This window comes from Portunus trituberculatus, chromosome 34, assembly GCF_017591435.1.
Source record: "Portunus trituberculatus isolate SZX2019 chromosome 34, ASM1759143v1, whole genome shotgun sequence".
Taxonomy (NCBI): domain Eukaryota; kingdom Metazoa; phylum Arthropoda; class Malacostraca; order Decapoda; family Portunidae; genus Portunus; species Portunus trituberculatus.
Window position 1 is genome coordinate 4,825,049 of NC_059288.1, and position 21,288 is coordinate 4,846,336.

The following is a 21,288-nucleotide window of genomic DNA, read 5'->3' on the forward strand; positions in this document are numbered from 1 at the left end:
ATCAGTGTCCTCATGAAAATCCTGTCACTTTAGGATAATGAATAAGTCTTGCTTATAAATCAATTACCTCATTTATTTTTACTGTTGCTATGAAACAGGTTCAGCAATTATAAAAAGGAAATACGTGATGAATTGGCAATACTGTTTCTGGCAGGTAATAAACATATACAAGGCAATAGAGAGAGAGAGCCATGTAATATTTCAATAGATGCATTAGTGTTGTATTGATTCTTCATAATTCTGGTCCAGAACATAATACTGTCAACATTTCCACATTTTCTTTATAGTATACAAATTCAGCTGTTCTTTCTTTCACTTATTCTGTGTGCTTCACTAATGCAGGAGCTAACCAGGACTTTCACTCTCTTATTCCTTCCACCAGTAAACTCTTGGATAATCAAGTATTTTCTCTCTCTCTCTCTCTCTCTCTCTCTCTCTCTCTCTCTCTCTCACCCCTATTTTGTTCACCTCACTAACACACAATTTAACCAGGACTTTCACTCTCTTATTCCTTTCATCAGTAAACTCTTGCTAATACTGCTACTGTTTCACTTGTTTTCTTTAAGAAGCAATAGTCTGAGTCTTTCTTTACTCTTATCCCTATTCTGTTCACCTTACTAATACAGACAGGAGTGAATCTTCCCCCATTAGATATTTGCAGCCTTTTTTTTTTTTCTTAATTTCTCACCCTTGTTGTCCATCTCACCAATGTCTGAGTTAACCAGTACCTCCAATCTTTCAATGATAAACTTGTAAATAATGTTTTTTTTTTCATCCTTTCCCTCATCCCTATACTGTCCACTTTACTAGTCCATGAGTTAACCTGTACCTTAGCTCTTTTAATTCTCTCACTGATAAACTCTGGGACTCTATTCCTGTTTCTGCATCTCTCTGGGCCTATAAGAACTTTGGAGTATCAACTGGCTCTCTCTTGGTTATACTTTTCTTTACTTCCTCTATTTTACGAAAGTAATTTTGATTTTTTTTTCTTTTTGAGTGAGCTTCACCTCAATCTATATTTCTGCCTCTGTGCAAAGTATATATGTCACAGAATCTAGTAAGTGTTCATGGGTGAAATAAATAGATTAATAGACTAGTTTACGGTAAGAGCAAAGATCAAAACTGATGATGTGATTATCAAATGCTGTTTTTCCTTTTTCATATCTTTTGTTTTGTTTTAACCTATATAATGTTGTATAGAAAATGTCATCACTGTTGTGGGTAACTGTACAAATGGATACCCTGTCTATCACCAGCCGGCGTACGTGTGTGTGTCTCGATGCAACGTAATACCTGGTTTGGCGCTTGACAGACCTACATACAACTAATCAACATCAGCAGAATGCAACACAAGTAAGGTTTGAAAGACTTGAGTATCACCAAAGTTAAGCCAATTCTGAGTATCATCTGCTGTCTGTCAGTGTCCTAAGGTGAAGCCAAGGCAAAGTTGTCTCCTGCCGGGACGAGACCCACAACTCTCCGATTTCATCACAAAATATCCAGGAAGCAACTCAAGCAACTCAACTTTGCCCAAACTTCACAAAGAAAACAATAACATGAGATAAGAAAGGAGGACTTACTAATGCACTTATAGTAGATTTACCACAGTCAAACTAGAAGCATTTGAAACAACCAGACACACAATTCACACACTCACTCAAGCACACACACACACACCTAAAAATAATAAGAGTAAGCCTTAAAAATCTGAAAACAGAGACCCTGGTGCAAGCCAAAAGCCCTGTGAGATGCTAAGCTAATGATTCAGGGGTGCAGGACACACAGGCACCTCCTCATGATTGCCTCCACCCTCACCCAGCCAGGCCATGCTGGGTACCTTTGGCAACACTGATTGTGACAAAGTAAATAAAACCTTGGCAGTATTTACCCTTGAGGATTGTCACATGAGGGAGGCACCATCATCTTATCACGCCACACCACACCGCACCACGCCAACACCACTCCCTCATGCCAAGCTCTATTGCAACACAGTGAGATCACAGGGCCAGTCGGTGCCATGTGGGGCGCCGACCTCTCTTAAAGACCTAAAGCCACATCACAGTGAAGGCAGTAAAATAATAGATCACATGCTGCTGCTCCTCTCCTCCTCCTCCTCCTCTTGCCTGAATATCCACTACTGGAAGTTTTAAGAGAAAAGACTTGTGGTTTGTTATTTGCTTTCAAACCTAATGAGAGAGAGAGAGAGAGAGAGAGAGAGAGAGAGAGAGAGAGAGAGAGAGAGAGAGAGAGAGAGAGAGAGAGAGAGAGAGAGAGAGAGAGAGAGAGAGAGAGAATTTGTTCCCAGATAAGTAGGAGAATCAACAAAAATCAAACCCAAAGGCAAGCAGTGCTGAGGCTTCCCACACAGCGAGGGGCCCCTGCCCACCACCACACTGCTGCCTACACTACTGCACCGGCTCCCACACACCGCTGGCACTGATGGCATACTTCTTGGGCCGGTTGCCTACAAAGAGTGACTCGAGGGGCCTGGGGTGGTCCACGAACACCTTGAACACACGGCGCAGCTCCTGGCAGAAGTGAGGCGGCTCCACCTTGGGAGACGTGGAGAAGTTCCTGAGTAGCACGTCGTCTGGCAGCTTGAGGTAGACGGCGAAGAGGTCCGCCTCAGAGCAGTGGAAGGGGTGGATGGTGATGGTGCCAGAGGAGTGGTCATACAGGTCAAGGGGGTGGCGGCCCCCGGCCATCCAGCGCGAGGCAGAGCGCAGAGGCATGTCCGGCTCCTGCATCTTGAAGTGTGCCGGGAACAGCGTGCCGCTCTGGATCTCCACTGCCACGCCGTACACCCTGGGGTGTGGCCCACTGGCACTCTGTGTGGTGTTGAGGCGGCAGGTGCACCACACACACAACCGGAAGTGGCACTCGTGGCGCACCAATGCCTCCAGTAGCTTGAGGGACAGCTGCTCCGCCTCAGCCCGTGCTGCCTCCTTGCTGCCGCGCTCTGGCTGGTAGCCCCCGACCACGGACACCTCCAGCCCCTCTCCGTGCCCCTCTATGCCCATTATCTTGGCCACCATGTCACCCAGGGCTGCCTCCTCTCCCCGACTCCCATCAAAATGTGCCACAGCCACAGTGCCGCTGGGGTGCCGCACCACCACCATGTGGCAGGTGGTGGCATCATCGGACCCCACCACACGCACCCTTGGGTCCCCACCCGGCACCACACCAAACTCCCCCTGGCCCACATACAGTGCGTGCCTTGCCTCCACCGGCCGCACCTTCTGGCCCGCAAAGTTGCGGCCAGCCTCAGCCACCTGTGGCCAGCAGGCAAAGAAATCATCGGTGGAGGCAGGGCACCGGGGCAGCGGCGCCCCCTCCACTAACAACACCATGCCTAGCTAGAGTGCCAGTGCTTCCCCTCACTGCCCCAAGCCTCTGCAGGGGACTGGGGAAGGAGGGAGGGAGGGAGGGAAGGGCTGTCTTGCTTAGTGCAAAGTCTGCTGCAGCTCAGTCACCCCTGAAAGAGAAGAGGGATATTTGTGTTCCACCTGCTACAGCAACAACAACAGCAATACCAACAACAACAACAACAAACACTACACTACTCCACAAGCACATTCCAGCCTCTGTGTGTTGCCCTGCTGAGGAAGTACCGGGAGCAGTGCCAGACTGTGCCCCAGACACAGGCCTGGAGACACACCCCGCGACACTCCCCAGCCCATGGCACTCATGGGGACCAACATGAGAGGCGTCTATGTACAGACTGAGGCTGCTGTGGTGAGCACCCCCAGGCAGTGCCTCCCACATGGGCCACTAGATCTAGGCAAGCAATAATAAACATAAGCCAAGAGAGGGAAAGAGAGAGAGAAAAAAGTAACAAATGACCAAAAAACCAGACTTACAGCAGAAATTCTTCACAAAATTCATAACAAAGCCTCTAAAACACACAGGAGTGATTCAGTTTGCCATCTGAGACCCATTACAGACCACTATTGCACCATCATGGGCTGCACCACACATGCCATGCCCCGTGTTCTTCCTTGGGCCGGCGGTGAGGTGTGGACAGCTCTGAGTAGTGTTGCACAAGGATGAACACACCCACAGCAACCTTGAGGCATGCATTGTTCAGCCGGGAAAGACCAGCAGTGGCTATCATAGTTTGTGTCAAGTCATTCTGGGTTGCTGCATTGTTCCTTGTCTCTCTCCTCCCCTTCCCTCTCCCCCCATTCCCTTGATATCAGGTTGTCATTCTTTCCTCATTTTCTCAGCTTCATATGTCCTCCAAATGTGAGTGACTGCCCACAAACACTGCACAGTTACATGCCTCCACAAACACTGCCACCTTTCTCACACACGAGTGGAGCATTAAGCATCATAAATAACTCAATGTTAATGTTTGTAATTATGTCTTATGCTGCTTTTCATGTTTTCTTCCATAAATAGCATAAATGGAAATAGTAAAGTAAAATAAAATGAAACAGTCAAGTAAATATATAACAAATAATAAAAAGGCTAAGAGAAATGAGATTGATCTATAAAAACAGATGTTGCAAGTGATATACAAATAAAATGCTTTAAAGTCATTTAATACCAAAGTAGTATGTAATGAGGAAAAAAAAAAAAAAAAAAAAAAAAAAATATATATATATATATATATATATATATATATATATATATATATATATATATATATATATATATATAAAATAAAACAGAGTAGATAAATAAATAGATAAATAAAACATTCACACAAAATTATGGAAAAAAAATAATAAATAAATACAAATGACAAATAAACAAAACAACAAAACTCAAAACCCACAAACACCAAAAAAAGAATTTCAAAACAAACAAAACACAGAGAGAGAGAGAGAGAGAGAGAGAGAGAGAGAGAGAGAGAGAGAGAGAGAGAGAGAGAGAGAGAGAGAATGTGAATACTGTCCATCACTGATAAACACACAAAATTGATCTCACTAATCTAACTTACTTATTATCTGTCTAGTAACTAATATTTCTGCTCCTCTAACTAATCTATTCTCTCTCAATTGACTTTACATTTCTCCTACTCTTACATCATCAACTAACTTTACAAACTAACATTAACCCCTTCAGTACCAGGACACATTTCCATATTCACTCTGCTTACTATTTGGTGATTTTATACAGCTTCAGAAACTTATATAGGGGGATTAAAATAGTGAAGACTGGCCATTAATCTTCTGACCTCCACAGACCCTTCCTAATGTCAATAAAATTGTCTAATCACACTCAAAATTCAAGATAAAAATGTGCCCCAGTAATAAAGGGTTAATACTAACAATTCTTTCTTCTATAACATTACAAACTAACACTCGTATAAACATTTTTCCTTCTCTAACATCACTTAGTAACATTATCTAACATTCCTACTACTTCTAACTCACCCATAACATTCCTGCTACTGTCTAACCACCAAAAAAATCACTACCCTGACTCTAGTAACTGACATTTCTACTACTCATAACTAACCTGACACCTTTTTAACTAACATTCCTTCTACTATATAGTAAACAAACTAACACACAAATGCCTAAAAAAAACTCATTCTTTCTTTGTTTGTCCATCAACCATATAACCAAATAAATAAATAAATAAATAAATAAAATAAAAATAATAAAAATAAAATCAATCAATAAAATTAAATCAAAATAGATAAATAATACTAATACTAACAATGACAAAATAATAATAATATGCTAAAACCCATCATCCTTTCTTTATCTGTCCCTCAGCCCTCTACAATCAAGAGTGCCAGATAATAGTGCCACCAGCTGATAGTAAGAGGCACTCCCCCAGCAACCAGAGTAGTGTGGCAAGAGAAGTGGTGAGGGATTGGTAATACTGGAGAGAGAGAGAGAGAGAGAGAGAGAGAGAGAGAGAGAGAGAGAGAGAGAGAGAGAGAGAGAGAGAGAGAGAGAGAGAGAGAGAGTGCCACAGTATAAACCTACACTGACCAGAACCAGGACAGAAACACAGCAAAGTCATCACTAATAATATGTAAGGTCAGGGTATTCATGAACTCATTGACCCCCTACCCCCACCAACACACACAATACAACCAAGAGACAATCCCCACAAAGCCTTATCTACCCTTATCAAGTGAATTTATGCACGTAGAAGTATTCCTGTACAGTACTAATATATACATTAACCCCTTCAGTACCATGATGTGTTTTCATATTCACTCTGCTTACTATTTGGTGATTTTATACAGCTTCAGAAATTCATGTGAGGAATTAAAATAGTGAAGACTCTGGCCATTAATCTTTTGACTTCCAAAGACCGTTCTTAATGTCAATAAAATTGTCTAATCGTACCAAAAATTCATGATAAAAGTGTTCCAATACTGAAGGAGTTAAGACTAGATTAACTGAGGAATATTATACATAGCAAGTGTTTTTTTTTTTTTTTTGTAAAGATTGAATACATGCATTTATATATATTTCTAGGCTAATATATTAATACCACCATCCATCTGATCAAACAAGACAGGAAGAGTAATATACATGCATATAGCAAGTGTTCTGTAAAGATTATCATATATATATATACATTTACTTAAATTCCCAAGCCAATAAATCAGTACCACAGAAAATCAATGACTAAAATATGTGTTAAAATCTAATAAAAACAAGGCAGGATTAAAATGACAGCCATTGTAAAGACTTTCTAGATAAACTCTTTGCAAAAACTGACAATGATCAAACTTGCATATCAAAGCCTCTGTTCGTTCAGGGCAATTATTGTACACTAATGTCAATGCTTCAGTTCATAAGTGACTTGTATATGGCTTCTTCAAATTAATTAGGAATGAAATGTGGTCCGAGTAATCATAACCAATGTCTGAAGGATTGGGTGGGGTGTGGCTGTTAGGTTAGGTTAGGTTAAGGTTAGTTAAGATAGAATACATTTGGTTAGGTTGAGTTGAGTTGAGTTGAGTTGGGTTAGGATAGGATAGGATAGGATAGGATAGTATAGATTAGGTTAGGCTAAGGTAAGGTAGGAAAGGGTAGGGTAGGGTAGTGTAGGGAAGGATGAATTAGGTTAGGTTGGGTTAAGATAGGTTAGGTTAGACTAGGATAAGATGGATTTGGTTAGGTTAGGTTAGGCTGGGGATGAGGTACAGGGAGGATTCAGTTTCTCCATTCTTTAAGGTGGATTAGTGGCCGTTAAGTTGGCTCAAGCTTGGAAACACATTTTTGTCATACCTCCTCCTTTAACCCTACAAAAATTCCCATAACAAAATTTTCCCATAGATATTTCTCGAAGACAAAAGTTTACCCATTATTTTTACATGACTCCCCCCTTAAATTTCGTCCCCCCCCCCGTTTTCCCCTTCTCCCACCAGGCCCTAAGGTTCGCCTAGGCTGGGGAGAGGTGACAGATGAATAAGAGATGCTACGGGTGGAATTTATCAGACAAAGGAAAGAAATTATATAAGAGAAGACAAAACGATTACCTGTTCAAACTCTCGACATTATTTTTTTTTGTCCTGTTCACCAAACGGGATGTGAATGTTGGCAATCACTACTTTGTGCAATGAAAGGGAGACAAGAGAGAAGCTATACAGAAAAAAAATACACTAATTACGTGTTTCTACCTAAGACGCGTGCCATTTCCCTCTAATTAATGCTACACACACACACACACACACACACACACACACACACACACACACACACACACACACACACAAAGGATACAAAAAATAGCCTTGGAGAATTATATAAGGCTTCAAAATCAGAGCAAAAGGAAAATGATAATAAAGCAAAAACACGAACCAGAAACGGGAATTTGGGTTTGTAAAGCAAGGTCACCTAAAATCTGGACCACCTTATTACACACACACACACACACACACACACACACACACACACACACACACACATGGAGGAAGAGGAAGAAAGAAAGTAGCCATAGTTAGCATAGGTAAAGACAATTCCATTCAAAATAAGCTAAGATGCTATTTACGAGTACAGGAAACACTCAACATTTACCTCCTTCCTCTTGTTTCTCTCTCTTTCCCTCCTCTTGGTCTCTTTGTGGCTGCAGGGGTGGCTGTGTGGCGAGCTGGGGTGACGTGGTGTCGTGGCGAGCTGGTGGTTAAGTGCCTGTAACGTGTAGTGTTCCAGTGCCACCTCAGGAGTGCCACAAGGACCTTCACTCCACTCAAGTCTAGACTGGTCCACCTTTTAAATGGCGTGCACCGCAATATTTAGCTGTCTCTGTACATTTCACTCATTTCTCCTCTTTTTGCATTTATCACACTTCGTTTAACCCTTTACTAACTCTGTAAAGATTCAAAACACTAAATGAAGTAATAAAATGCATTTTCAGATTAATCAACGCTCTATCTTATGTGTTTAATTTGTCTTTTTTTTACAATTTGGACGTATAAATTCGAAACATGGACGAAGTTTCCTATGTATTGGTTCAGTGTCCAAGCCACGCCCCCCTGCGCGGTAGTACACTGGCGACTCCCTCATTGGTCCACAGCCTCGTGACGTCACCGCGCGGGCCCTTTAACTGTGACTCATTCATAAATTCTTGGCTTTAATTATTCAAATGTATTTATATCTGACGCTGCTAAATTCATTTTGTCCAAATTAATGCGTCAAGTGTTATGGTAAATGCATGAGAGAGAGAGAGAGAGAGAGAGAGAGAGAGAGAGAGAGAGAGAGAGAGAGAGAGAGAGAGAGAGAGAGAGAGAGAGAGAGAGAGAGAGAGAGAGAGAGAGAGAGAGAGATGTGTGTGTAACTGTGTGCTGGGTGTCCTAAAAAATCAGGCAAAGTAACAATATTGATCCAAACATTTCGCTGGCTAAACTTTCCAAAGGGTACAACTGTATTATTGATCACGTCTTTTCACGCCACAAAGTTTCTGGAAGACGTGGCGCTTATCTGACCGCGCGCGCGCAAGCCAGAGAGAGAGAGAGAGAGAGAGAGAGAGAGAGAGAGAGAGAGAGAGAGATTTAAAACTAATATATCTTTCAATAATCTAATAACAAATAAATCATCGTGTGCATGTGTGTGTGTGTGTGTGTGTGAGAGAGAGAGAGAGAGAGAGAGAGAGAGAGAGAGAGAGAGAGAGAGAGAGAGAGAGAGAGAGAGAGATTACACCTTTATCACTAAATATATCGTTCAATAATCTAATGACACGTAAGAGTATTGTTTTGTTATTTTTCTTCCAGGTTTCGTGAAAAATACCACCAAACATTTAATGAAAGTGATAAAAGCTACACGCACGAAGGAAACAGGCAGGGATGCAATTAAAGACAAGAGGTAAACCCATTATTTCACGATTTATTGTATGCAAAATAATATATCCTATACTTTGAAGAGGCAGCTAGATCGACGTGGCCGAGGGGTCATGTGTGTGCCACCAGCCATAACGAAGGTACCGACTGTCCACAAGTGTTGATGCACACACACACACACACACGGATATACATACACGTACACACAGATGTTCACTTGACGACACACACACACACACACACACACACTATATTATGTTTATGTTGTATTGTTGCATGCTTACTTCTGATATTGTAACACATAATCATGCTATATATTATTTTCATTAATAATTTAGCTTCATCATAAACACTTTCTGGAATGATACACACTTGCTATGATGATTCAACACTTTACATTATGATACACACAAACACTTCAGATGATCATTAGCTTTTTTTTTTTTTTTTTGTATAATCATAGTAAACGCACTTCCTGTTATGACTTACACACTTTTCCTCACGACAAACGCGATTATATAATGAATACCACACACTATATAATGACACACTTACTATAATGATATCACGCACTTTTCGTAGTGATTAACATACTTTATGATGAATCCTCTCATGGTAAACACTTTCTATAATGACGCACGCACTCATGATACACGCACTCCCTGTAAGAATCAACACACTATCACGAACACTGCCACACAATGACACTCCCTCCTGTTAAAGCTTGCATGTGATTATGAATGGTGAAATAAGACGAGAGATTAAGAAGTTTGTTAGATTATTGTTTGCTCTCTAACTAATCTGTCTTTAATAATTCTCAGATACTATTGTTTGTTACTATTATTATTATTTTTTTTGTTTAGTTCACAGTTCAGATTAATTTCCTATTTTTTACTTTATTTCTTTACTTTTTTATATATTACTACTTGTTACTTATTTGATTTATTTATTTCCTAATTAAACTGCCTTTTTTACATTTCTATTTTTTATCATCATTTTTCTTTGAGTTATGACAAGTTTTCGTCTCTCTAACTTTTTTTGTTCACATTTCGTACATAACCTTCAACATTTTCAAGTTAAATTAGGAAACAACTCTCTAACTAACTATCCTTTTTCTCACACTTCTTACAAAACATTAACTATTCCATCAAGTCGCGTCAAATCAACCAACTCCCTAACCTTTTCATTCTTCCACACTTCTTACAAAGCATTCATTATTTCTGTTACTAATTCAGCACCAATGGCCAAGTGACTGCATTTCCTCCTTGTCACTCCACCACCTGCCTGTAACACACACACACAAACACACACACACATTAATGACATTACCTCATCACTGCCGCCTCTCATTACGTTATGGCAGTGTTAAGGAAGGAGTGAACAGTTGTGCATGGAAGAAACACTAGGAATAATAACACATCAAAATATAATCATATTCTCCACTATCCATACTGGAATTTTATTATTATTTTATTTATTTATTTATTTATTTTTTTTTTTTTTACTATAGTGTATATTGGTCTTTTGTCTATTTTCTCTGTTTTTGAGGGAATGGCTTTTATACGTGAATTTCCATACTTCTTTATTCTTTTCATATCCCCTTCTATATTTGGAATTTTGCATTTTTTCATCTCTAAACAAAGTGATCTTCTTAGTTTACCTTCCCTAACTATTTTTAAGGGAATGACATCTTATATAAGCTCTTTTTTCTAGTCATCTCTCCTTTTTTTTTTCACATCCTCTTCTATATCAACTGAAATTTCATGTATTTTGACTGAAATTTCATGTATTTTGACCATAAACGACATATACTGATCTTTGTTTATGTTCCCTAACTAATTTTTGGGAACACCATTTTACATCAACCATTTTTCATATCTCTTCTTAATACAAATAATAAAAAATTGTGTTCCCAGATTATCTTCACATATAATGGCAGTTTTTCAGGACCTATTATTTCCAACCCTCCCTTTTTGTTTTTTTGTTCACTCCACCTAATAGGGACAAGCATACATAAGCTCCATGTAATAATGTCAAGGTATACTAAATCTCACGTTTGTCATTGTATAAGCTCCACTAAATCTCACGTTTGTCATATAAAAGACTACCTTGCTGGAAATGTTTACTTATACACACTCAAAAGAATTCTCAGCACCTCATTAATAAGGAGAGAGAGAGAGAGAGAGAGAGAGAGAGAGAGAGAGAGAGAGAGAGAGAGAGAGAGAGAGAGAGAGAGAGAGAGAGAGAGAGAGAGAGCACCCAATAAACAGCTACTCTCCCCAAAAAACACTAAATAGAAAAGTTTATCAGAATAGATAAACCAATTTTGCACAATAGAACACAAAACTCCTTTCATGAAATCACTCAAACCACAAGAAAGAAAAAAAAAAAGTAGACAAAAACAAGAGAGAAGAGAGAGAGAGAGAGAGAGAGAGAGAGAGAGAGAGAGAGAGAGAGAGAGAGAGAGAGAGAGAGAGAGAGAGAGAGAGAAAAAAGAATATATAAATCACAAGAGATCCGACATTACTCAAGTGCATAAATATTTCAGTAGTGCATTTGTATCTAAAGTTAAAAAGTCAAAACTATCTTCTATATCTATAGTGCATTAATGATCACTGGGGGAATAAATTTATGTTTTAATTTAATAGTCTGACTGTATGCTGTGGAAGTGTGTGGCCAGCTGTGGTGTGTGTGTGTGTGTGTGTGTGTGTGTGTGTGTGTGTGTGTGTGTGTGTGTGTGTGTGTGTGTGTGTGTGTGTGTGTGTAATTGCTAGCCAGGTGACAGATTGACAGGTGTTCGGTTGACTGGCTTCCTCTTATGCTTGTTTTAATTCCCTTTTGTGCTTGTTTATCAATGTAACTCTCTTTAAAAACTATCAATACTATTTCTTTGTACATGAAACTCCCCGTCTCACTGTGCAGAATCACCAAGATAACCATGAATCACCTTAAATAGAATAAATGTACCTCACCAAAATGCAGTGTAGCAAATATCAGCTTCCCTCGACAAACACTCACAACACTTCTTTCACTTACCCACTCCCTCCCAGCACAGTGTCTCCATGTGTTCTTTTCACCCACATAAGTTAAAAAAGATAATTTACACTTTCACACCTTCAAATCTCAGGTGCATGTCACAGTACTCTTGCAAATAATGGATGAAAAGGGAAAAATATCACACACACACACACACAAACACACACACACACACACACACACACACACACACACACAAACATCCCAAAAAAACACACACATAATCCACACACCCCACACCAGAAAACACACACACACACACACACACACACACACACACACACACACACACACACACACACCAATTCCTTATATATATCACAGTTTAGCACAGATAGTCTACACACAGTTTCGATCAGAGGGCAAGTAACACACACTCCAACACATCCTGCCTTTTCTCCTGAATATTGCATCCTCAACACAGCAGGGGAGCAAGAGTGAGACTAATCAACCTCTTACCAAAACCAGTACCTATGATAATAAATACACACAACATATAAACAACTTAACACTTAACTAGTAATCTTCAGAGGTGAGGAAGGGAGATGAGGATGAACAAGAGAGGCAGTGCAGTTGAGTTAGGAAGAGATTGCACCCCTTGAAAGCCTTGTAAGCCCCTTCATAAGACTCCTGGGGTGGCGAGGGGTGACGAACGCACTGCCACTCCTTACCAATGGGATGAATGGTGCAGGAAGGGGAGAGGGAAGGGCAGTGAAGGGTTGGCATCTACGGGAGGCTTCTGAAGGTTAATATTTGAACTTTGCAATGATGGATGGTTTTCTTGGATGGCAGAGAGAGAGAGAGAGAGAGAGAGAGAGAGAGAGAGAGAGAGAGAGAGAGAGAGAGAGAGAGAGAGAGAGAGAGAGAGAGAGAGAGAGAGAGAGAGAGAGAGAGAGAGAGAGAGAGAGAGAGAGAGAGAGAGAGAGAGAATTATTAGTTGTAGTATTACCATATTGGAAGCAAAGGGAATACGTAATGTTATTTTCAAGGTACAGAAAAAATAAAAAAGTATCTAATGCAAGAGAAAAAATGCAAGTGAAGGGAATGTTTCTGGGCACAAAGAAGCTCAGATTGCTACACTACAATACCGACGACTACCTACATAATGGGAAAAAAAAAAAAAAAATAGAAAAAAAAAAAATGACAAGAACAAAATAAAAACAACAACAAAATCTTCCGGGCTCTTAGGAAACACCCACATTGGTCACCATGAAAGATATGTAAATAATTCTGGCATAACCTACATAGAGTTCACATACACCAATCAACACACCATGAAAAGCAAGCTGTAGTAATGGTGACAAATAAACACCCAATACATTTTTCAGTGCTGATTGCAAATTTCAGATATTCACAGCCCAAATCCTCAGCTTGCCAAATGATTTCACACAGTTACAAGGAACACACTCACTTCTTAGTCCTCCATGTGAAATTGTCACTATAAAACCCATGAGTGGCTAGCTGGTACTCTGAAACACTTAACTCTCTCACCGTGACTATTTTCCAAGACCACAGAGATGATTAGCAAAGGTCTCAAGAGTGTTTATCCTCTTAATACCATAGAAATGTTGTTGATCTGTTACTAGAGCCATAAAAACACACTTAGAAAACTGTGTGACTTCAACTAGAGCCTTTTTATAAGCATTAGAAGTGTTTGGGAGGACAAATGAATGACTACCTTAAAGGGGTCTAGATTTGAACTCTCATTTATTTTCTCTAGTTTTCAGTTCCCTTTCCTTCTTAATTATCTCATTTATGATCATGTTTTGGTATGTTTTATTCGTTTTTTCTCCTTTAAGTTATTGTATGTTTTCTTTCTTTCTCTTTGTCATGTCTTCAGTCATTAGTTCTTGGTTATTTTCATTCTCCCTTCATCTCTTCAATAACTGGGGTGTTTTTGGCATGTTTCTCCTCTCTCTGATTAGTAATATATATTTCTACTCTTTCAATAACAGGTACTAGGCTTTGTCACCTGTATACAGTGCAATAACATACCTTTACTGACACCTGCCTTGTATTTAGGAGGGCTGTGGCTCATATATAGTAATCTTGATCAAAATGTGTTTCTCTATCAAAAACAAGTCAATTATCCAATCATGTTCTAATCTTCAGGAATGGATTGGCTGCAGTACCCTGTATATATTTGGTCTCTCTGTGTCATGTTTGGTGAGTCAGTAATTTTTTACTAACCTTGGTCAACTTGTGTTTCTCTACAACTGTTTTCACCTTTATGACATGTTCTAATCTTGAGGAAGGTCTTGGCTGCAGTGTCTATCTCCTTGTGTTGTGTTGGTTCAGGTCAGGTAGTGCTGGGTTAGTTGTGGCAGCAGATGAGGGAGTGGTAGGGTGACTCAGGCAGCCGTGCCAAGGTGTGGGGAGTGTGGCCCCTCACAACTCTGGCTGGCAATCCATCCTGGGGCAATGGAGAAGTCAGTGAGAGGTCAGTCTTTTTTTGAGAGGTCAGTGAGAAGTTGTCAGAGTTTTTTGAGGTCAGTGAGAGGTTGTCAGTGTTTTTTTGAGGTCAGTGAGAGGTTGTCAGTCTTTTTTGAGAGGTCAGTGTGAGGTTGTTAGTGTTTCAACGTGACTGTCTGACTGGATTTAGGGAAGCATGTAATATAATATCATCTTTCACTGAGGAGGACAGTGTGTGTGTGTGACTGATTAGTACACTGAATAACACACACACACACACACACACACAGAAAGAGGTGTGTCCATACAGTATACAGATAGACTGGTAATAAAGGACACAACATTATGGGTTTGAGTTATCCTTATGAGAAATAGAAATAGGATTATATTCACACTTGCATGAACATAATAAACACAATGGAGGGAATGCAGGAAGCTGCTGGGTTAATATGTGGGAATTAAGTAAAGTGATGTGAAGAGAATGGAGGGAATGTTGGTGATGACTATAGTGAGATCATATGGAAAAGGAGAAGGAAAGATGATAGGAACAAAGAAGAAGATGGAAGGAAAGGTAGAGAGGTAATGAAAAACTTGGAATAAAAAAAGGGAAAGAATAATAAACATTTGTACATTAGTAAAGACAACATGCACAAACCAACACACATACACACCTGCTAGACAATAAATCCCCTTCCCTGGCTGGCCCGCGCTGCAATATTGATACCAGCGAGCAGTGCCGACCTCATGCGCGGTGCCACGTACAGCTTGATGCGAGTGAGGTGCCCTGGTGTCCCATCCTCCGCCTCTGATGACGCCGCAGAGGAGTCCAGCCCTGCCCCCGCCCCGTCCACGCCCTCACTGCAGGTGCTGCGTACATAATCAGCGACCCTTTCCGGACACCCACTCACCGGCTGGCATTGATAAATTCCATTAGGTTAGGTTAAGTTAGATTAGCTGCTACAAAATATTCAAGGCAGATGCAATGGTTAAAAGATAATAATAATAATAATAATAGCACACAACCACGTTTCAAGGTATTTGCCCCAAACTTTTGGCTAACTTTATTAATCTTGAAGGGAACTGGTAATCAAGTGGGCCTTTTACTTATTTATTTATTTTTTTTGCTACCTTTGGCCAGCTTCCCCCCCACCCCCACACACACACAAAAAAAGAAAGTATGACACACACACACACACACTCCCTTACCTCCATATCCAGGTTCTGTGGCTTGGGTTCAGGCTGCAGCTTCTCTATATAGACCAGTGTTGGGTCGGCTGGGTGAGGGCGCCACGTTACCTCAGCAAGGGGAAGGGCGTGCTGTTGGGCATCCTCCTCCACACCCAGGATGAAGAGGACCTGTGTGAGGGAATGGAGATGTGAGGTGCTGTGAAGGATGGGAAGAAAGGATATCTGTGTATGTTGTGTGCAGGATGAGGGGGAAAGTCTGGGGAGAAATGATGAATGCAAGAGGTGTGAAAGAAAAGGATAAAAAGATATGAAGAGAAAATTATAGACAAATGTTGAGGAGAAAAGAATTTGTGAATGTAGAAGAGAAAGGGATAAACAGAAGAGTAGAAAAGAGAAAGATTAACAAACATAAAAAGATATAAAAACAAGAATTAGAGAAGAAAAGCAAAAAAAAAAAAAAAAAAAAAAAAAAAAAAAAAAAAAAAAAAAAAGTAAAAAATAAAGAAGAAATGTAAAAAGAATAAATAAGTATAAAATCGAAAGGAAAAACAATTAGAGAGAGAGAGAGAGAGAGAGAGAGAGAGAGAGAGAGAGAGAGAGAGAGAGAGAGAGAGAGAGAGAGAGAGAGAGAGAGAGAGAGAGAGAGAGATTGAACAATTACAGGCATACAAACCCCCTCACAATTAAATAAGAAACCAACACAAACCATTGCCTCACATAACACTCACCTCAACAAAAACACACACACAGACTTCAAACCAAAACAAACCTCATCACCACCACCACCACCACCACCACCACCATTACCTGAGGAGTGAGGAGGACAGTGACAGGAGTGTAGGAGCCAGCTGAGGTGAAGTGAGTAGCATCAACTGCCGCCAGCACAGCCCGGCACTCCTCAGGCAGCGCAGCCACTAATTTCCACACCAGTTTGAGGGGCGCGTTCACCTCCATCCTGTGTGGCTCCAAGGTCGGCAGGAAACGTGGCACTTGTTCCTGGTGCCATCCTGCCCCCTGGTGAGTTGTGTGGGAGTTGTGGGTTATGCAAGTGTGTGTGGTTGATGGACGTTAGGTTAGGAAGGGTGTCGGTTGGGGAAGTTAAATTGTGTGGGTGAGTGACGAAAGAATATGAGTTATGCATGATTGGATAATGGAGAGGAAGATGAAAAAGTTTGTTGATTGGAAGCAAATTGGGGAAGGGAATGGATTGGAAAGTTAAGTAAATAATGTGATTGTATGGTGATAGAATATGGGTTATGCAAGATTGAGTGTGGAAAAAGGGGATGAAAATTTTGATGAATGTAAATAAGCGGAATAAGGCAACAGATTGCAAAGTAAAATAAATATCATAATTAAAAACAGTGAATATGCTCATAAGATGTTTATTATTCTCTATTACTTTGAGACCTTTCTATTACGAATGCTATTTGTTTTCATTAATCTAAAGGAATATTCATTATGCAATATAGTGTGTGGAAAGACAAGGATGAAAAATGCATCAGCAAAAACAGTAACCTTAATTTGCCCATACTGAAACAAACACCAACACACACACACACACACACACACACACACACACACACACACACATACACGGTAGCTCAGTGGTTAGAGCGCTGGCTTCACAAGCCAGAGGACCGGGGTTCGATTCCCCGGCCGGGTGGAGATATTTGGGTGTGTCTCCTTTCATGTGTAGCCCCTGTTCACCTAGCAGTGAGTAGGTACAGGATGTAAATTGAGGAGTTGTGACCTAGTTGTCCCGGTGTGTGGTGTGTGCCTGGTCTCAGGCCTATCCAAAGATCGGAAATAATGAGCTATGAGCTCATTCCGTAGGGTAATGATTGGCTGTCTCGTCAGAGACTGCAGCAGATCAAACAGTGAAACACACACACATACACACATACATACTTTTAAAGTAAGATTGGATAAGTGTAGATATGGAGACAGGGTCACACGAGCATAAAGCCCAGGCCCTGTAAAACTACAACTAGGTAAATACAACTAGGTAAATACACACACACTAGTCTTGCAAGACGTACCTGAAGAAGTCCATGACCAGTGTGCACCAGCAGGTCTGCGGCACCACCGATGGGTTTGGTGACCACGCCCACCAGCCCCTTGCCCACGCCACCCACCACACTGCTGGGTGTTATCCCGTCACTCATCAGTGCCTGCATGGGCTGGTGCGCCAACCCCCCAATGGCGCCTGGTGGGAAGGAAGGCCAAGGTGAACACTGGAACTCCCTCCCTGCATCTGTAATTCCTCCTTCCTATCTCTTTCATTACAGAAGTTTCAAGACATTTATCCTTCAATTTGGGTTATTTTTTTCTACCTTTCTTTTAGAACTGGCACCTCAGTGGGCCTTTTTTCTACAAATGTGAGCTGTGATTTTCTTTTCACATGTAAGAAGGCTCAAAGAATGCTAAAAAAGCTTCCCAAAATAATATCAGTGACTTAAGAAGAGTAAAAAATGCTTCTCATGATAAAAAAATACTCTTGTAAAGTATTCTACAAGACACAGGAGAGACCACTGCCAATACTCCTGAGTGTGTCAGTGGTTCACCAAGCCTCTCACCCAGAATGGAGATCCCAAAGGCAGACAGTCCCTGCGTGAGGCCCTGCACCAGGCCGGCTGGGTGGTCCCGCCGGCTGGCCTCGCTGCGGCGTGCGTGGTCTTCATCCAGGGAGAGGCGCTCCATGTTGCGAGCCACTGAGCTGGCCAGGTTGGTCAAGGACACCACTGTGCCTGTGGGGAGACACCTCAGGGTTACTGCAACGACCTGGACTGCTGCAGAAGGTGTGGCTCCTTCTTGGCACCTCAAGTAACTTCTTTGCTGTGATAACTAATGGTAGCAGACCATAGACAAAAAACACTGACTTCTAATTGTTTGAACTCATTTCTATTATAAAGAAGTCAAAAGATCAACATTTAATAAGCAAAAACCATAGACAAGTGACAGCATTTATCATGGATAACCACACACCACTCATGCCTTGAAAAATCATTATTCCTGATCTTAATTACCAGAGCCCTTTCTCTGACCAACACTTCTTAACTACAGCCATGTAAGTGTGACAGCCGCAGTGGCACTGTACCTGCAGTGAGGTGCTTCACCAAGGAGAGGGATCCGTGGGTCACACCGGCAATGAAGGCCCAGGGACCCTGCAGGATGCCCTCGTATGGCAGCTGTACAAAGTCCCTCATGCCAGACCCAACCGTGCGGGCAAACCCTCCAGGGTTCCCAAGGAGGTCCAGGGACCCCACCACCCAGCCAGCCCTCATGAGTGCCCCAGAGAGGTAATGCATGGCCAGGCTGTGGCCCAGGCTGTAGCTGGTGGTCAGCACCTCGGAGCGCTGGAACTGCCCGAAGTGGAGTGGGGAGCGGTCCAGTGCCACGTAGATCTTGACAGAGGCATGCACGCTGAGCAGGAGGGAGACAGGCTCCACTGTCAGGCTGGAGATGTGCACTGGCCGTGTCATGGCGTCTGATATGGCCAGGATGTTTTCTGGCATCCTCATAACAACCGGCAGGGCCTCCTCCTCGTCCTCCCGCTGCTCCCGCACATCCCGGACCCTCTGCCTGGGCAGCGGCAGGAAGGAAGAGAGGATGTCCATGAGGGAGTAGAAGACGGCGTCCTCCGCATAAAGTACGATGGGCTTGAGGCGGATGTGCATCGAGTGGAGGCAGTTCCTGGTTGGCAGCTGCTCCAGGACCAGGGTGAGGGTGAACAGTGCGTTGTTGTGGGAGATCTGTATTGCCCTCTCTATGGGGTCCAGCGGGGACAGTTGGGGGGCAGAATCTGAGTCCTGGCGGATCAGGATCACTGGGAAGTCATACTTGCCACAGATGTGCAGCTGGTTGTCTATCTGGACATCCCCCACAAACAGCACCACCTCCACCTGCTCCTTGACGCGGTAGTCCAGTGCCCGCAGCTTTTCCGTCAGGTCAATCTTCGGCCTGAGGCTCACGATGAAGTTGTCCAGTGTCACACGCAGAATCTCAGAAATGTTCTCCTGGTCGGTCACGTCGTCCTTCAGTACCAGCACCACCTGTGTGCACATGAAGGCACAGTACACCACCGTCGTCGTCTTCTCTGCCTCCTCCTTCCTAATGGGCACCACTTCAGGGGCCACCATCTCAGGGCTGCCCTCCTCTTCCCCTGCTGTGCCTTCCCGGCTGCTTGTCTCATCCTGTAGCTCAGGCAGTGTGGCATTCTCCATCTCCAGCATGATGCCTTCCCTCTCCTTGATGGTCCGGCCCTTGTTGGTGGAGGTGGCCACACGGCCCTTGGAGGGTTCAGCCGCTATCCTGCTGCGAATGTCCCTGGCCGACACCTCCACGCGGCTCACCGGGTCGATGAAGACATGTGAGGTGTGGCCCACGCGCTCCATCCTGACCTTGACGTCACCGTGGCCAGGGATGCTGACAAACTGGTCGTACTGCTGCTGGATGTCCACACCCTGGCTCCACAGCACCTCCTCTGTCTCTGCTGGCCAAGGAAGGGTGAGCCTCAGTCTCCCCACACTAAGACTAGTGAAGGATTGCCATAACGATAAAGTGCCTCATAGAGTGAAAATATAGCTTTGTAAAAAAATGACAAAGTACATGAGAAAATAGATAAAAAGATCAAATATGGTAGATAAAAACTCCCAAAAAGAAAAGAGAAAATAACCTACAACAAACAAAAGATAAACAAGAATAAAGCACCAGAAAAGACAGAAAATATATAAACAAAACCATTTACATGCAACAAAACACAACAATGGGCCGCCGTGGTATAGTGGAACCATGCGTGCTTTGGGGTCTGAGGGATCTCCAAGTGCACGGGTTTGAATCCTGTCCACGGTCCAAGTGTAGGTTGGGTTTCCTCACTCAGGGCAATGGTTTCCTAGCGGGTGGGCTTTGAGATAGGAGGTACCACAAAAAGTAACCCCTTTAGCCCAGAAATTCCCGTGAAAAGCCCACATGGTATAAAAAAAGAAAGAAAAAAAAAGATTAAAAAATAAAATAGAGGGAAATCAGAAAAACAAAGGAGCTCATCAAACCAAAACACAAACACAGCGTTCCTTCCTACCATTGTTGAGGATGTCTGGCTGTGAGAAGTGGAGGCGAGGGAAGGTGACGGTGCTAGACAGAATCTCGGGAAACCTTTGAGACACGTAGGGGAAGGTGTAGTGGACGGACTTGCATGGCGGCACTGAGGGCATGGCAGCAAAGGTGTCCAGCTCCTCCTCCATGATGCCTTCCTCCTTAGGGGAACTCTGACCTGGAATAAGAATTTTTTTGGATTTTTCTTTATATTTCTTTCCAACAAGGTGAGGGTTACAAAATTGCTCAAAAAAGGTGCACTCAAGATTTCACTCCCTAGAAAAAAGTGTTTCAAAAGCAAGTCTAAA

At 42.2% G+C, this 21,288-nt stretch overlaps 2 protein-coding genes across 2 annotated transcripts in view; both read right to left on the reverse strand.

Annotated features, from left to right (window-relative positions):
- Positions 1–52: 52 nt before the first annotated feature.
- Positions 53–8,230, reverse strand: LOC123512845 (protein N-terminal asparagine amidohydrolase-like). Its single transcript, XM_045269478.1, has 2 exons — positions 7,995–8,230; positions 53–3,475 (listed from the first exon to the last, which is right to left on the reverse strand). The coding sequence occupies exon 2, from the start codon at positions 3,348–3,350 to the stop codon at positions 2,406–2,408; it is 945 nt and encodes a 314-aa protein (XP_045125413.1). The 5' UTR covers positions 3,351–3,475; positions 7,995–8,230; the 3' UTR covers positions 53–2,405.
- A 1,049-nt stretch (positions 8,231–9,279) lies between these two features.
- LOC123512846 (vacuolar protein sorting-associated protein 13B-like) overlaps positions 9,280–21,288 on the reverse strand; it is a 36,586-nt gene continuing 24,577 nt past the window's right edge. The window contains 8 exon segments of the mRNA XM_045269479.1: positions 9,280–14,702; positions 15,373–15,612; positions 15,908–16,057; positions 16,697–16,903; positions 17,929–18,095; positions 18,466–18,636; positions 18,987–20,381; positions 20,967–21,158. Of these exon segments, the coding sequence (XP_045125414.1) occupies positions 15,376–15,612; positions 15,908–16,057; positions 16,697–16,903; positions 17,929–18,095; positions 18,466–18,636; positions 18,987–20,381; positions 20,967–21,158 (2,519 nt within the window). The 3' untranslated portion in view covers positions 9,280–14,702; positions 15,373–15,375.

What these genes read in the sequence shown, in the direction of transcription:
- LOC123512845 (XM_045269478.1), bottom strand. Translation starts at nt 3,350, where the DNA reads ATGGTGTTGTTAGTGGAGGGGGCGCCGCTGCCCCGGTGCCCTGCCTCC.